At 35.8% G+C, this 18010-nt stretch overlaps 2 protein-coding genes across 2 annotated transcripts; both read right to left on the reverse strand.

Annotated features, from left to right (window-relative positions):
• Positions 1 to 4: 4 nt before the first annotated feature.
• On the reverse strand, positions 5 to 4077 carry LOC134623060 (intelectin-like; the record flags this gene model as incomplete). The annotated part of the gene is made up of 7 exons (XM_063468288.1): positions 4068 to 4077; positions 2408 to 2530; positions 2039 to 2286; positions 1348 to 1512; positions 483 to 600; positions 114 to 220; positions 5 to 43 (listed from the first exon to the last, which is right to left on the reverse strand). Coding segments are annotated over exons 1-7 (810 nt in total), but the record flags the coding sequence as incomplete, so codon positions are not given.
• Positions 4078 to 10051: 5974 nt separating this feature from the next.
• On the reverse strand, positions 10052 to 16583 carry LOC134623064 (intelectin-like). Its single transcript, XM_063468290.1, has 6 exons — positions 16472 to 16583; positions 15010 to 15257; positions 13573 to 13737; positions 10824 to 10941; positions 10295 to 10401; positions 10052 to 10195 (listed from the first exon to the last, which is right to left on the reverse strand). Exons 1-6 carry the CDS (start codon positions 16581 to 16583, stop codon positions 10052 to 10054), a joined length of 894 nt encoding a protein of 297 aa, XP_063324360.1.
• Between the last annotated feature and the right edge of the window lie 1427 nt (positions 16584 to 18010).

Raw genomic sequence — 18010 nt, forward strand, 5'->3', positions numbered from 1 at the left:
ACTGCTCCTCAGGGTTGAAATATCCTCCTCCTCCTATACAATACTAAAAACAGGGTTTTTACACCATGTGTACTGACACAATATAGGCAGATGTGTGACGACTGATTACTCACATGTTCAGTGTTGCAACCGACAGTTGGTTTGACACCAGAGCAGATAGCCATGGCCGCAGATTCCCAGTTTATTGCTCTGAAAGTGATGAAGCCTGGTTCAAACTCCCCTTTCATTCAAACGAACAAACAAATTAAATAATTAAATAAACATTCATATGACAACTGGTTTAATTAATAGAGTACGTTCATAAATTCTTAAAAACTCTGTTGTTCATTTTGTCTTGCAAGTTTAAACAACTATTTTATGTGTAAAATAGGTAAAAGACTCATTACACATTTATTGATGCAAACAGTGATCAAGATTGATGGTAACATTGTCTTCTAATGGTCCAAAATATCATTTTCAATCTGATTAAATGAGCTTCTTACTTCTTGGATTGGGTCCATACAACTTTTTGGTGGACTCTGCGTCTCCGTGGTCATACACAATGGGAATAGCTGGCCCTCTGTCACTGCACGTTCCAACTTTGTATCTCACCGGATATTGCTGCAACAGTGTGGCGGGGTTTTGTCATGAGTGTGTATGTATGGACACACACACACACACACACACACACAGAAACACACACATATGTGTATAAACGTAAAGAGTAAAGCCTCTGAAAATTGATCCAATGGTTTATATTCTGTAGTAAAAAAAACGTTTTCCAAGAACATTTTGAAGTGGATGGCAGGATTAGAATTTGGCATAAACAACATGACAGCGTGACTCCATCCTGTCTTGTATCAACAATTAAGCCTGGTTGTGATGCAAAGGTGATGTAATATTTTCTTGGCGCACTTTGGCCACAAGGAATTGAGGCAGTTCTGAAGGCAAAGGGGATCCAAGTTGGTATCAACTAAGTATGTCTAATAAAGTGACCGGTGAGTCATCCTCTTGCTCAGTTGTGCTTCGGGGTCTCTCACCTCTCTTTCTTTTCTGGTTAGAACCAGTTTGCATTGTTCTTTGGAGGAAGTAGTAGACACATATCTATGATATTTTCAAAGTTCAGTTCACAATTTTCCTGCATGAAACAGCCTTTATTTCTCGGGACAAGTATACCATTGATGTAGCAGACAACTAACGATCTTTTCACAGGAATTTTTGAAACTTTAAAACGTTCCAGTGCCGCTTGGGAAACGGCTGATTTGCTACAGAATATAAACTACTGGATCAATTTTCAGAAGCTTTTCCTCTTGATCATTTATGTTTTTGAAATTTACAAATTAATAAATTCTTCAGAGCTTTAATTACCTTGAACAGCTGAAAGAGGTTCCCTCCATACAATGTGAGGAACTGGTTTTCAGTGTGGTAGCGGAGGATGGCTGCGGCTGCTTGGTTCCAGTGCTCCAGCGGCAAATTGTTGGGAATGTGCCACACAGACATGTCCTCAGCTGTTATATCATAGTAACCTGGATTCTGTGTAAGGGTACACACATAGTTATGACTCAAATGAACACATCTGGCCCAGTTAACTTATTTTGCATCATAAATTGCTTCATTTTGCTTTTGAAATAAAATTTTTGTGACATCCCACGCCCACCTGCACCTAATCAATTCAGTGACATAAGCTGGAACTGTAGCTTATAACCAGCTAAATATATCTTAATATCAAAAGTGTTTGACACTAAAGTGTATTTTTTTTCCTATGGTAAATATTTTATCTATGATATTAATTGGTGTTTAATACTGTTATTTACATCATGGTTAAGATACACAATCAGACGATAAATCAAGGAATTTAATTGTTGCTTCTTCTTGTTGTATCCTGTGAGCATTTCTGTCTAAACAATTCATCTGGCAAGAAACTGATGAGTTTCCAACAAACTAACCACTGCAGTGTGTTGCATTTTATGATCTGACAATCAGTTTTAAGTAAATTAAGTAAAGTGCTTCAGTTAATGTTACTTTCCAGCACTGTTTTTACCACCACGGCTGATTTTACCTTAAAGTCATCAGAAGTGGCGCTCTCTACTGCTCCAAAGGTGTTTCTGTTGGACCAGTTTCCATCTCCATCCGGCAGGTCAGCATTGTTGCCCTGCTGGCTGGACCAGCGATCGCCGGCTGTGCACCTTCCATAAATACTGTTCTCATGGACGCTCGCCACCAGCGTCCATCCGCCTCCCGCAGTAGTCATATCACAGTAAGTCTGGTACAGCATGCCGTTAGCTGTGGTGAGGTAGTACTCCCCATCTGGAAACAAAGTATTAAGAACACATAGCTTAATTTTAAGAGGGTAGAAATATCCTGAATTCATGAATGTTGCCCGTTAAATAATTATGACTTGTGATTTGTGTGATTGTATTGTCCTCACCTTCATATTCGCCATATCGGTCCTTGATCTCTTTACAGCTTCTTGCAATATAAGTGAATCTGTTCTTCAGTTTCTTCAGCTGTTCAAAGTCTTCTTCCTCACGTGTGGTTTCTGTGCATTTTGCTAAAAACAAAGTCAAGAAAATGTGAGAAAGTACACATGTAAAGCAATCTGGAGATTTGGAGTTGTGTGAAAAATATAATAGAAAACAATTTGGTCCTTTAAATTAGGTTCATACTACTTCAGATGAACAACAACACATATTATAACATGTCTGCGGCGGAGTGTGGCTTGTGGCTCAGCTGCAGGGGAGGGGTGGAGCAGTGGGTTTGGGGTGTGGTGTCAGTGGAGGCTGACTCACATACCTGACCTCCATCATCTGATCATGTCTCCCCTTTTGAGGATGTTGCCGGGACCAGGGAGAGAGCCGTGTGTGGTGCTGAGCCAAGAAGGCGACTGGAAAGCTGAGCAGTGAAAAGCGCACAACATCTTTTTTCCCACATGGAAAAAAGTGACATGGTGTAAGATGTTTTGAGTTGTTGTTCATCTGAGGTTGTATTTACCTCATTTTAAGACCTGCTAAGGATCGATTATTTTTATTATGTCCTGATAGGTGATAAGTGTCAGATGGTGTATTTTCTTGTCGCTACGTGTATGTGTGCTTTTTCATATTACCTATTTGTGAAGAAGTAAAATCTGCAAAGGATACTTGTTCCAAAAACACCAGACTCACAAAAAGCAAAATTATGTGACGTAACATCTCTGTGGGTAAAAAAAAATACATATTAGGTGCTTGATGATAAATGTTATCTGACACAACACATCAAAGTATGGAAGCTTGTTTCCACCTCTGCAAAAAAAAGGCATCCATATGTCAAAATTTCAGGTTATTATCTCAAAAGTCAGTATTATTTTTTTGATTAAGATGACACATATGACAAATATGTAGAAATATTTACTTTCTTTCCTGAACAGTAACATTTTTTTTAGCTTGAATGTTTATGTTTAATTTCTAACATCTCAGAGAAGTCTAGTGTTCTCAAATTTGGGTATTAAACATGAATTCAACAGGAATTTGTCTGATAAATAAAAACATAATTTTTAGTTTTTAACAAATTTAAGGCATTTTTTAAATATTTGTGTGTTCTTCTAGTTAACGATAGACGGTCTAATAAATTTGTTACGCTCTGCATCTCAAAATTTGAACTCACTAGCTCAAATGTCTGAGAAAATAACTTGAATTTTCTGCTGAACTTAAGTCAAAACTTCAAGATCAATTATTTTTTAAAATATTTCTGCATGGCAGCAAAAAGTGAAATGACTAAATGAACTAAATAAATAAAAGAGTTTTTCAGTAGCTGTAACAAGCAGAATATTTAGTTAATTCATCTCCATCTCAAGAAACCTAATTTAAAAAAAAAAATAGTAATAATGTGTGTGCTTGTTTTATTCACCTTTGTTATGTTTGTTTGAATAGGTCTTGAAGATTATGAAGCTCAGTTCTTAAGAAAGAAGAAAGGAAATTAATAATTCTTGGTCAAGAATAACCAAGTTTTTTTGTTGTATTTTAGTGCTAGTTATTGTTTATGTTTTCGCTTCTTTGGTTCTTATTATTCATGTCCTGCTTTATGATCCTCTGGAGTCTTATGTGTAGTTTTACTTCCTCCCATGTCTGATAGTTTTTATTGCCTGGGTCTAGTTTGGCCCATGTGTACCTACTTTCTCTGACTGGCCTTCTGTGTGAATATTTAGAGCCCTGTCTTTCCTGTTTTCATCACCAAAGTCTTTCCTCTCCTCGTCTATGCTGCCTTTTGTGTTCTTGGAATTTTTAGTTTTCCTCAGCTTGTGTCCTATTGTGGATTTTTTGGACTTGTGCAACTGACCTGAATAAGTTCCTTTTTTTTTTCTTTTTTTTTTTGCTTGCTTGGACCTTGATATATAAGCCTTGAATATATAAGCATAAAAATTATGTTCAAATCAACTTAAATTCAAATCATGAAAATTTCAAGTGCCTCCAGTGATCATGAATAAAAAAAAAGAAAGAAAATAAACTAAATGTTCTTTTACCATTATCACCAGGTACTATAGGGCGTGAAGTGGGGTACACTCTGGACAGACTGACAATCTGACACAATAAACTACATGTATTTTTTAAAAACAGAAATTAGTTTAAAACCCGTGTTTTTTTCCCTGAATAGATTTTACATGAAAATTCACAGCAGGACAATGAGGTTCAATGTGATTAATAGAGAATTGCTCTATATGTTTATAAAAGCAACAAAGAAAGATACTCACAGTCAGTGAAGCTGACAATGCTCTTAAAAACTTTTTTCCAGTGACTGACAATTAAATCCGAGCTGTTACCTGAATCAATTTCCAGATTGTTTCTCCACTATTTAAATTCTCTCATGAATTCTGCAGTAGGAATAAGACTTATTCACATGACAGAAGAATATGAAGAGAAAGCTTGGCTCACATGACAGTAAGAGGAAACTTTGAGTTTAAAATTAGGTCAAGAGGAAGTCGTTTTTGAGCATTGCTCAAACATGGTATTTTCTACAACTCCTGAACAACACACACACATACACACACCCTCTCCTGTATTGTTAAACATTAATCTTTTTTGTATTAAAGACATATTTACAAGATAGTTTAACTAACACACTACACGTGTGCATCATACTTTATATTTCCCCGTCTCCATCCCCAGACTAGTGTCAGTTCCCTGACTGATGTTTGTTTATTAAACACAATATTTACCTCATACTTCTCAGCTTTGCCTTTCTGTCACACTAAGACACACCAAGGAGAATGATTATTAATTATATATAATTAATGATTATATAATTATATATAATTAATTATATAATTCATCTCTTTTCCTTAGCGTCCTTCCTTTTCCTTCCTTACTTTACAACACTGTAAACCCAAAGAAGTTGGCAGAACCTAAAAAAATGAAGGCAACCGACTGCATTAAGATTTTTTTGAGTTGATGAACTTAAAAATTGAAGTTTATCATAATTCCCTAAATTTTGGTTACATTTGACATGTACCTTTTGACTAAAATAAAAGTAAAGTATTTAATAGTTAAATGAAAGTTTCCATTCATGCCTTACATGAGAAGAAAGGAATGAGATCCAAGATTTAAGATTTATTTATATTATTATTTTATTTTTTTTATTTATATATTATGTTGCTAGAAGATAACAAAAATTACAGTGGTGCCCTTGGTAATGAAGAAAATACAAAAAAGATAAATAAATAAATAAATAAGATTGATTAAAAAAATGTGTACAACAGAGTCACTTTTTCAGTTATGCAAAACTAATATACATATACCACTGTTCTGGTTCTTTTATTTTTCAATACCTGCATGGTTAACATTCAATTTCAAAAAATGACTATCAGACATGTCTTGTAGTCCAGGTATTGCAACAAAAAATAAAATAAGATACTGTGCTTTGATACAGTGATCCAGACTCTTGAGTCTCTAAGTTGGGGAACACTTTACCAGCTTCCAGCCTACTGTACTCTGAATGAATACACTGTTATTCAGGCCCTTGCTAATAATTGTAGTAGTACAAGTAGTGCATAGATCACTTCAAAAATTACCAAGAAAGACATCAGCAGTTCTGATGACAGCAAAAGTACTTAATCAGTTCAAAATTAATTAAACTATAATTAAGTCGTAGTCATGGCTCATCTCTATACAGTGATCTTTTTTCCTACAAGTGTAAGGGATACCAAGTGTTGACCAGCCAGTATCTTTGCTTTGGTCAGAACAAGAACCTATGTTGCTCATCAAGGTGAGTTAAGTAGCCAGCACATTTGGTTTCTGGTAATTAGACATTTTTGAAAGAGACTGAAACGAGAATTCTGATTTTCAAAAGGCTGGTGTGCAGCAACATATTCCTCTTAAAAAATTCAGCCAGCCAAGAGAAGTTACCTTCTCTTTGCTTTTCCCAGCTCATGTCACTTACCCAACAATTACTCCTTGCCTTTTTCATCAGTTCTGAAATCTTCGCTAACTACATGAAACCAAATTTTAAAGATTTTGTCATAATTTCTGTATATAATAGAACATTGTATCAAAAGAAGAAGAAAAAAACAACCTCAGAATAACACACTGACTAAAGCTTAAAAACTTTGCAGTCTGTCTCAGCTACCGCAGTGAACTCAGCTAACTTAGTGAAGTGGCTGTTAGCTTATTAGCTGCTAGCTTATTAACTGTCAGCTATCTATCAGGGGACCCAGCATTTTCAGTTTATATTATATTTTTGATTTCTTATGTTATATTAAAATAATGTAAAGTTCTTGTTTTATTATTTAGTTAGAGTTTAGTTGGTTTTTATTCTAGTTTAGGTTAATCCATGTCTCTGTGTTTATGAGTCTTTTTCTGTCTTTGGTGTAAGTCTGTCTTGTCCTCTATGTTGTACTTTTAGCTATGTCAGTACTTTTCATCTCTCTTTTGTTCCCCTGTCTGTCATGTGTTTCATGTCTGTTTCCACATTGTCAAGCTCGTGTCGTCATGTCTACGTTCTATTATGTTTCCTGTTTTATTGTGAAGAGTCCAGTGTTGGGCAAGTTACTTTGAAAAAGTAATTAATTATAGTTACTAGTTACTTCTTCAAAAAAGTAACTGAGTTAGTAACTGAGTTACAAGATTCTAAAATTAATTAATTACTGGAAAAGTAACTATTGCGTTACTTTAAAATAAAATGTTTAACCCTCTGGGGTCCAGGGTATAATTGGCCATTTTTAACTACTTTTGATGTTTCCTCTATATTTCACCTTTAAAAACTATTTACTTTGCCTTGTTTGGTATCATTCTTTTCATACAACCTCACGTGTCTGAATTTACAGTCATGTTTTCATTTTGACATAATACTGTATTAACACAACTGATCTAAAATCAGACAAAAAACATAAAATCCGAGTAGAAAAAGTTATATTTTTTACTGTAACAACCACAAAAATTAATGAATCATATTTTATAACTTTAAATACAAATATAAATTGTCAATATTAAAATTATATGCACAAGTTTTGCAAATAACAAAGTTATTTGCAGCCATTTACCTTTTACCCTTTTGTATAAACATTTCAAACTATTTACATAACAATCAGCTGTTCTGCATTCAATAAGATGCCACACAAATTATTTGTGCCACTCCAAAAATGTCTGTCCACTATAAAGGAGAACATCACAGCCTGATACCTACAGGTCTGAAAGCAGCAGGTGTATCACTCCTGTTCTCTACCTGTAGAGAGCAGTAGCATCATTGTTCTGACACACAACACAAAACTATCCACAACACTACACACTAACTACACAAGACAACACATTAACTACACACTCCAAACACGCTAAACGTCACAAATCTCACATCTCAAAACTTGCTCTCTCTCTCTTTTTCTGCTGTCTGTCTTTCTCTCTCTCTCTCGTCACTCCTAAAACTTTCCCCTCTTCCTAAACAACCAAATGTCATGTTGCCATATGATTTTTTCATTGGTCGACATGGTGCATTTTTCCACCAACAAGAAAGGGCAGTTTTTTGTTTTGTTTTTATTTTTTGGTCATAAGCAGAGAGTGCTTGCTAGTGCTATTCTCAGACAGTAAACGTGACGAAGCTATTGAGGAAAAAACGCCGCGTATATATTGTTTATCATGACTCTGGTTTTACGTGGCCTATCAACACAATTTATAAACTGGTATATGTCACCTTGTTGCTTTGTCTTTAAGTGGTCATGTGATTGACTTACCACGACTACTTTATTCTTCCTCAGTCAAACATCAGCACTCACACGATTGTTTGCCCCCTAGCTACAGGTGTTGTGCCAAAAAGTGATCGTCTGCTAGCCCGCTGGAGCGCGCACAGCTGCTTAAAGCTGTAGCACCCAGATTACTTGCAGCTACTTCCGTGCAACTGATATAAGATGCAGTAAGCTTTTTATGTTTTGGGTCAAATTGACCCCAGGGATCAAAACTAATAAACACAGTAGTAAAATTAAATTATATTTTCAAAGTAGCAGGTCCTTGAGATGCAAAATAGTGTAGTTGAAGTTTATCAAAAATAATAAGTTAAAATAACTCAATAACTTAAAATGGGAGACAATATTAGGTGAACTTAAGCTATTTGCATTAGTAGGACTGTTTACATTAGTTAATTTATTTAAGTACTTTGAGTGCCTTTTTTAAGGTGCTGAAATTTCTATCTGCAGTCCAGATCTTTCACAAGCTGAAAACATTTGGTGCATCAAACAAAAAATCGAGGGGAAAAAAAGGTCCAGGACTGTTTTTTCAGGTTAAAAAGTTTATTTGTTTTCTGGGTTCTTTTGTAAATGAAATATTTACACAGAAACGCAACTTTTTGGTATTTCTAATATCTGTCTGAAATTCATAGCTGTATTCTGCCCACAGTCAAAGCATCCATTGTCTCTTTCAGGTTCATTATATTGTCAAAATTATTCACTCAGCCATTCAAATCATTGAATTCATGTGTTCCAATCACTTCGGTGGCCACAGGTGTATAAAAATCAATCACATAGGCATGAAGACTGCCGCTACAAACATTTGTGAAAGAATAGGTCACTCTGAGGAGTTCACTACTAAATATTGTACAGTGAGTGGTTAGTGGTATTAAAACAAAGTGGAAACGATTGGGAACGACAGCAGCTCAGCCACAAAATGGTCACGCATAGTGCACAGAGATCAACAACTTTCTTCAGAGCCCATCGCTACATACTGCTCTAAAGTGCAGTGCAGTGAAGGCATGTTTCGTGAAATAACAAATCACACTCAGTCTGGCAATCTGATGACCAAGTCTGGGTTTCGTGATTGCCAGAAGAACGGTACTTTTCTGATTATACTGTGTCGAGTGTTAAGTTTGGTGTAGAGGGATTATAGTGCAGGGTTGTTCCTCAGGAGCTGGGCTCAGCACCTTAGTTCCAGTGAGAGGAAGTCTTGATGCTTCAACATCCCAAGACATTTTGGAGAATTTCATGTTCCCAACTTTGTGGGTTTGGGGATGGCCCCTTCCTGTTCCAACATGACTGCAAACCAGTGCAGTCATGCTCATCCATGTATTTATATCCATAAATACATGGATGAGCGAGTCTGGTGTGGTGAAGAACTAAACTGGCCTGCACAGAGTCCTGACCTTAACACAACAGAGCACCTTTGGGATGAACTAGAGCGGTGAATGGGATGTTACTCAAGTTTATCTCCTTGTGAAGGCAGACGAGCAAATACTTTTGGCAATATTGTGTATAGGTGATCTCCAAACTGATGTTATTGGTATAATAACTGGTTTATTGGTAACAAATAAACTGCCAATATTGTCCGTTCATATTTATATTTGTCTCCCGCATTTCATGTCTACTGACTATTAAAAACAAGTACCCAAAATAATTTCAGAGAGCTCATCTTTTAATCATTTTATTTAAATACACAGTTCATTACTGCTGGTATGTGCCTTAATTACAAATGACTCTTAATAATCTCTCAATTACCATTTTTTTATATATAGAAACTATGTGATTAATACTTGTATAAAAAATAATAATCTGTAGTCTTCCCTGATCTGGTTACAGCTGGGACTGCTGAACAGACTTTAGTCAGAGGCTACATGTACACAAATCCTCTCAGCGGTAAAACAGTAAGACAGCAGCCTCGGACATCTCTCTGGAGGCGCTCCAGCCTTGCTCCCTGCCCAGTCTGTCGTAGTCAAATGATGGGAAGTCCCCACACTGGTCAGGGAGGAAATATCCTCCTCCTCCTATACAGTACTGCAAACACACACACACAGATACACACAAATATTGTCAGTTGATACCATTTGTTGTGATGACTCATTGCCAGCAGATGTGTGATGATTGATTACTCACATGTTCAGTGTTGTAACCAACAGTTGGCTTGACACCAGAGCAGATAGCCATGGCCGCACGTTCACGGTTTATAGCTCTAAATGTGATGAAGCCTGGTTCAAACTCATCTTTCAAACAGAAAACATGAAACCAAATATATTTAAACACCAAATTATGAAATTGAAAAAAAATTATTTGAGTCTTAACACTGTGTTGCAATTTACACAAAAAATAAGCAAACATTTAATGCTAATCCAGATCTATAATTTACATTACCCAGTGACGGTAAAAACAAAACATATTGGTGCGCACCAGTGCTACCCCTTCTAGCAGTGCAGCCTTCTAGCAGACACACCTAATGGTATCAGTTTCAAAATCCTGCATCGTATTGTTAAGCTCCTACATTTCCTCATTCTCACGTGACATTCACAAGCTTAAGTGTCCTCCCCGACCAACCACTGGGGTGACAACTATACCCTATCAGCCATTATGGCTAATGGTTAAAAAACCTCTCTATTACCATTATTTTCTTCATACATGATCTTCTTACTTCTTGAATTGGGTCCATACAACATTCTGGTGGACTCCTCATCCCCGTGGTCATATACGATGCGAATAGCTGGCCCTCTGTCACCGCATGACCCAACATTGTATCTCACTGGATATTGCTGAAAAGATTACACAGTCTTATCACGCGTAGATCTGCTGGTTTGTTTGTGTAGTTAACAACATTTTTAACCACTGTTTTATTTTATACTAAAAAGGTCTCAGCTCTAACTGGTTAGAAGTGGCTGAGTGCTGGATTATTTGTATATCTGTAAATAGTTTCTGACTGAAATGCAAACAAATGTAATGCTTTTGAAAATACATTTTTAAAATCAACATGTGTAGCTGTGTGAATATGATTTTCTGGCTTCTGTGGAACAGCTACAGACAAAAAGAGAAGACCACAGAGAAAAATGACCAAACCTGAAAAAATAGTGTCCGAAGGGAGTGAAGGAGTGCAGCATCTCTGTTTTGGCGAGGTAACTTCTTACCGATTTATTTAAATTTAACACTATCAATTTAATTGAACAGGACATTTTGACAGAAAGACGTCATAAGTGAAATATTCTTTCTTTGTGTGAGTCTTCAAGTGTTACAGAAAGAGAAAGAAATGCAAACAAAGACATTTATTTTTCAGTTTCCTTTTCCCATGCACAGACCACCCAAAGAAAGAGATTAACAATCATTTGTACAAAGTATCACCCATCCAGTAGTACCACCTTGTTAATGATGGATACTAGCTGCCAGGTAATTGATACCTAGCGGTTTGTGACCTTTTACCCTGGTTATAAGTTTGGTTTCTGCACAGCTAAATTACCTTTTCCTTTTCTTCCAGAGTCAAGAAATAATAACGACCTAAATAAACATATTACTCAGAATGTGTCCTCCATGTTTATTGGTGCTGCAACTCATAGAGAAATAATTAACATTGTGAAGACATTTAAAAATAAAAAGTCCACCGACTGTTTTGGTATTGACATGATATTAGTTAAAAGTATTATAGAATATATAGTGCAACCTTTCGCATACATATGTAATCTGTCCTTTCGAACTGGTGTGTTTCCCTCACAAATGAAAATAGCAAAAGTTATTCCAATCCATAAAAACGGAGAGAGATGTCAGTTTACCAATTACAGGCCAATATCACTACTCCCACAGTTCTCAAAAATTTTAGAAAAGTTATTTGTTAATAGACTTGATAAATATATAGAGAAGCATAATCTCCTAAGTGTTAACCAATATGGCTTTAGAGTGAAAAGGTCCACTTCGATGGCAGTGATGGAACTTGTAGAAGGGATATCTAATGCTATAGATAATAAGGAATATACTGTTGGTGTTTTTATAGACTTACAAAAGGCGTTTGATACAATTGATCATTCTATATTAATGAATAAACTAGAGAGATATGGCATAAGAGGGATAGCATATAAGTGGATGAAAAGTTACCTGGATGACAGATATCAATATGTCGAAATCAATAATGTAAAATCTAATCAGTTGAAGGTAACTTGTGGTGTTCCTCAGGGCTCTGTGCTGGGCCCTAAATTATTCATATTATATATAAATGACATATGTAGTGTTTCCAAACTGTTAAAATGTGTATTGTTTGCTGATGATACCACTCTGTATTGCTCAGGTAAAGACCTAGAACAGCTTCTGACTACAGCGGAAAAGGAGTTAAATATATTAAAAAACTGGTTTGATGTAAATAAGTTATCATTAAATATAAAGAAAACAAAATTGATTATTTTTGGCACTAGACAAATGAAAAATGTATCTAAAATCAGGGTTAATGGAATTGAAATTGAAAGAGTGTATGAAAATAAATTTCTTGGAGTGATAATTGATGATAAGCTGAGTTGGAAGTCTCATATAAACCATGTGACAACAAAAATGTCAAAAACCATTGCTATTCTCTACAAAACAAAGCATGTCCTGAACAAAAAATCATTATACACACTTTATTGTTCTCTGTTGCTTCCATATATGACTTATTGTCTGGAGATATGGGGTAATGCATATAAAACAAATACTCTTCCTATTTTCAAGTTACAAAAAAGAGCTATAAGAATTATAAATCAATCAAACTATATAGAACCAACTAACATTTTGTTTATTAATCTGAATACCCTGAAATTTTAAGATTTAGTTGAATATAAGATGGCACAGATAATGTATAAAGCACAAAATAACTTGCTTTGCCGCAGTACTCAGAAGCTGTTTAAAGTCAGAGAGAGTCAATATGACTTAAGGGGAACAGATTTCTTTAAAAAAAACAAGATAAGGACAAACATAAAGCAGAGATGTGTTTCTGTTAGAGGAGTTAACCTGTGGAATAGTTATGACAGTGATTTAAAAAGGTGTAGTTCATTTTCCTTGTTTAAAAACATGTTTAAAAACAGAGTATTAGAAAAATATATAAATCAAGAATGAAAAGAGCAAAAATAATAATACTGAAACTCTTGATTGTTTTGCTTTGATGTAGTTACTTATCTAAGGTGAAAAGTTTTTTGTTTGTTTGTTTGTTTGTTTTTGCTTTGCTTTGTTTTATTCTTTGCTTCGAGCCCTGTGTACAGGAGCTGCATGCAAAAAGATCTTTTGTTAAAAGGGTTGGCGTAATAAGCAAATGCTTCAGCCAATACCTTTTGATTAGCCTTGTCTCATGCTTTCTTGCTTTGTGGTAATCTTTATTCTGTATTCTGTATTCACTGAGATATTTGAATGCTAATCAATAAAATCAAATCAAATCAAACCTTGAAGAGCTGAAAGAGATTTCCTCCATACAGTCTGAGGAAGCGGTTTTCAGTGTGGTAGCGGAGGACGGCTGCAGCTTCCAGGTTCCAGAATTCCAGCGGGAAGTTGTTTGGAATGTGCCACACAGACATGTCCTCAGCTGTTATATCATAGTAACCTGGATTCTGGGAACGTGGACACACTACTGTGACACTACTAATGACTTTAATTAAAACTTTTGCCACAATTATTTTACAACAGATAGATTTAAATAGTTCCATTTGCTCTTTTTTTCATCTTTAGATTTAGTCATCTTAAATTTATAAAATATCAAATGAAATTACAAAACAAAGTCTATAAAACAGGTTCCAAAATTGTATGGGAATCACAAAAAACATGGTCAGACCAAAGACACAGACAACACTACAGGAGCAAATAAACCAATGATCTGACAAGGAAATAAAACTAACGAAATCCATGAAAGAAAGTGTACTTTAGAAGTAAAACAAGCAAGAAATAAAATATAAATCCTAAACACAGACTTATAGTGGTGACAGTGGAACAGACACTAAAGGAAAGATGAGACAGAGGGAGGAACAGACATGGAAAACACTTCTAGAGAAACAAAGTAATCAAAGTAGGGATCCAAGGACTCTAGAACAATGATAAAACACAAACTGAAATGTTATAATTAAGAATAGAAAAAAACCAAAAGGGCTCTAGACTAACTTTTTGCCACGGTTGCACTGGTGCGCCTAACTTTTTTTCTTAGGCGAACCCAAATTTTTCAACCACATCGCTTAACACCGCAGTTTTACATGTTCACTTTTTGGGGATGTAAATTGCTGTCCATGCAGACAATATTGATTTGTAAATGATTAACTAACAATCTTGTGCTTGTGCTTAAAGTGCTTTGGCACTCAGGCAATATTTTAGACAATGTTAAACTTTATCATCATCTCGGCCTCCTCTGACGACCTGTTTGCTGCTGCCTGCCGCTGAAAGGCAGTGGGGAGAGGGGGCACTTGGGCAGTGCATTTATCACGGCTTTCTTGTCCGAGGACATTTAAGTAAAAAAAAAAAAAAAAAAAAAAGACAGCGGCCGACAGCGCTGTAAACAACGGTACACTGGTGGGTAATAAGCGAATGAATAATGCCGAAAACAGAAATTTGAGATGGGAAACTGTTCTTGAAGTACACAGAGAGAGAACATCTAACAGGTTGGGAAAATCTGATTAGAAACTGATTATAGACACCAAATTAATGTATTTTATTATCTTACCACACATTTTTTATGTATAACTTTACTATGCAATTAATTACGATTAGTTAAATGCAGTGAAATAAAAAAATATGAATTAAAAGAAAGTAAAAAGCAAAATATGGAATTACTTAACCAACCTCGAAATAAAGTAGTGTTAATGTCTCTTTTCACCACTGGTTATTTGTTATTTTACCTTAAAGTCATCAGAAGTGGCGCTCTCTACTGTTCCAAAGGTGTTTCTGTTGGACCAGTTCCCGTCTCCATCCGGCAGGTCAGCATTGTTGCCCTGCTGGCTGGACCAGCGATCACCCACAGTGCACCTCCCATAAATGCTGTTCTCATGGACGCTCGCCACCAGCGTCCATCCGCCTCCAGCTGTGGTCATGTCACAGTAAGTCTGGTACAGCATGCCATTACCTGTAGTCAGGTAGTATACTCCATCTGGAAATGTTATAGCATTAAGATAACATAGTTGAGTCTTAAGAAGACATAAGTAAGTAAGTAAGTAAGTAAGGTCTATTTATTAAGCGCTTTTCGTAGACAGGCAGTCACAAAGCACTGTACACAAAGGTTAAAATAAAGAAAACATTAAGTAATAATATAGACAATATAAACAATGCAAATTCAAAACAATTCAAGAAGGCCGGTTTAAACACAAAAGTTTTTAACTGCTTTTTAAAGGATTCCACAGAGTCAACCAAACGTAGTTGTGGTGGTAAACCGTTCCACAGCCTTAGTGCCACAGACTGAAAGGCTCTGTCCCCTTTCGTCTTCAGTCGTGTACGGGGAACAACCAACAAACTCTGAGCCTGTGAGCGAAGACAACGAGCAGCAGTGTATTTTATAAGAAGCTTGGATAAATAATCTGGGGCCTGGCCATTTAGTGCTCTGTATGTTAAAACAAGAATTTTAAAATGAATTCTAAAATCTATTGGGAGCCAATGTAAAGAATATAAAATGGGAGTAATGTGAGCACGCTTGATAGAGCGTGTTAGTAGCCTGGCCGCTGCATTTTGTATACCTTGAAGGCGAGAAAGAGATGATTTGTCCAAGCTGGTAAACAGGGCATTACAATAATCTAAACGCGATGACACAAATGCATGAACATTTTTTTCTAATTCAGCTGAGGAAACCATATGTCGCAGTTTAGAAATGTTCCTTAAATGAAAGAAGCAGGAACGAGACAAAGACTTTAGTTTCTGTTTTTTTAATAGACGAGTTACCTCAACATGTTTAAAATACGATGGGACACAGCCTTGCCTCAGTAAACTGTTGATGATGGATAGCAATGTGGGACCAATGCTGGTGAGAGTCCCAGACAGGACAGAGGGAGGTAATATATCTAAAGAGCATGGTGAGGATTTCATTTTACCTATTACTGTAATTAAATCATTAAGTGTGATTGGAGAAAAGGAAGTAAATGACCCATGACACTGAAGGGTATCTTCATAAGGGGAGGCACTTGAGGAGATTTAGGATCTCAGGTCCATCACCTTATTTACAAAATGATGGAGAAAAGTATTACAATCTTCATCAGAAAGTAATATAGCATGCTGAGTTGGAGGAGAAACAATAATGTTGATGGTAATTATAAATGCCATAAATGCCTTGGATTGTTGTGTTAAGTTAATGAAATGTGAACACACTGTCCTTACCTTCTCGTTCATCATATCTGTCCCTGAGTTCTTTACAGCTCCTTACAACATACATGGATCTGTTCCTCACTTTCACCAAGTGCTCAAAATTTGTCCTGGTGAAGTTCTGCATCCTCTCAGCATACTCTCTTGTTTCTGTGATATTTACTAAAACTGAAAGCAATTTAAGAATATTTAAATTTTGACAGCAGGAAGGGAAAGTACACAGAGCATATGTATTGTGTTGTATCACCTAAGACTAGTTCATACATTTGTGAATTACCTATTTGTGAAGAAGGAACCTCTGCAAAGGACACATGTTCCAATGACAGCAGACCCACAAAAAGCAAAAATATGTTGTGTAACATCTCTGTGAGGGGAAAAAAAAACATTTAAACAATCAAACTCAGTGTTATTTCACACAACCATTCATAAGTTGTAGTAATTATTGTTAAGATTACAAAACCTTTGAGAATATGCATGCGTGTGTTTTACTTCACTTGTGTTGTATTTCCTTCTTCGAAGAGATGTCTAACTAATAAATGAAACTGGTTTCGTGTACTGAAAAAGAAGTGGTGTGATGACCCTGAGTATGAGAAATGTTTATGAAGCTACACATATAAAGTTAGTGATTTTTTTTTTATTGTTTCCTTGTTGGCAGAATGATTTGTGTTGAGTCATACACCAATAATAACTAAGGAAATAGGGCTTTGATGTGTTGTCTGTCAGTTTCACTAGGACTGAAACCATGGTAATCTAGCGTAGCGTATACATTTGTCATCAATATCATAAATGACATAAATGAAAGTTTCCACACCCGAGTGATCATCACGCATCAAGACTTAACATGGAGAGCTGTTCAGAGTCAGTTTGATGTCGATATAGTCAATTTTTGTTCCACATGTTTACACTCACAGATTTGGATCACTATAACGTTGCAATTAATGCAGAATTGTCAGTTCTAAACTGCAGTTTATTGCAGTTAAAATTTTATTATTTCCAGTCTACTTCTAATTAAGTAGTCTTGACTCTGGATCTCTGTACCCATTATGTTTTTTCTCAAAAACAAAATTCTTTAGAAAAAATTTGTTTCGCAAAGTGTTTGTTTTTCTTAAACTAACAAAACTAAACAAAGTGACATAACAATTAACAGGAAACAGTGGACATTAGAGACATAAAAAAACATTTTCTCTGCTGGATTCATCAATTTAAATTCAAATCATGAAAATTTTCAAGTGATCACAGCTGACATGGATACTGAGAAAAGTATTAAACTAAGCTAAATGTAGAAGAAGCTACTTTCCACTGCTCCCCTCTTATACACAAGAAGTCGCCACAGCAGGTAGCGCCACATGTTTGATGTGGCAGCTGGGGGTTTCAAACCCTTCCTATCGTAACCCCAGAAAGGGCTGGTATCTCCTCTGTAATTTTCTTAAATCAAAAATGTGTTAATTAAACAATGTCTTTCAATGAGGAGATCCAAAAAGTAAATCCACACCAGAATAGTAAGTATGAATAAAAACTAGATCCTCATTGACTCTAATGTTTGTCTGATAGCAC

The sequence above is a fragment of the Pelmatolapia mariae genome, unplaced genomic scaffold, assembly GCF_036321145.2.
Source record: "Pelmatolapia mariae isolate MD_Pm_ZW unplaced genomic scaffold, Pm_UMD_F_2 NODE_ptg000371l+_length_39260_cov_1, whole genome shotgun sequence".
Taxonomy (NCBI): Eukaryota; Metazoa; Chordata; class Actinopteri; order Cichliformes; family Cichlidae; genus Pelmatolapia; species Pelmatolapia mariae.

Coding starts and splice junctions, on each gene's coding strand:
- LOC134623064 (XM_063468290.1), bottom strand. CDS start 16,583: ATGCAGAACTTCACCAGGACAAATTTTGAGCACTTGGTGAAAGTGAGG. Junction 10,942..13,572: donor ATCTCTTTCAGCTCTTCAAG/GTTTGATTTGAT, acceptor TAATCTTTTCAG/CAATATCCAGTGAGATACAA. Junction 10,196..10,294: donor TTGGTTACAACACTGAACAT/GTGAGTAATCAA, acceptor GTGTGTTTGCAG/TACTGTATAGGAGGAGGAGG.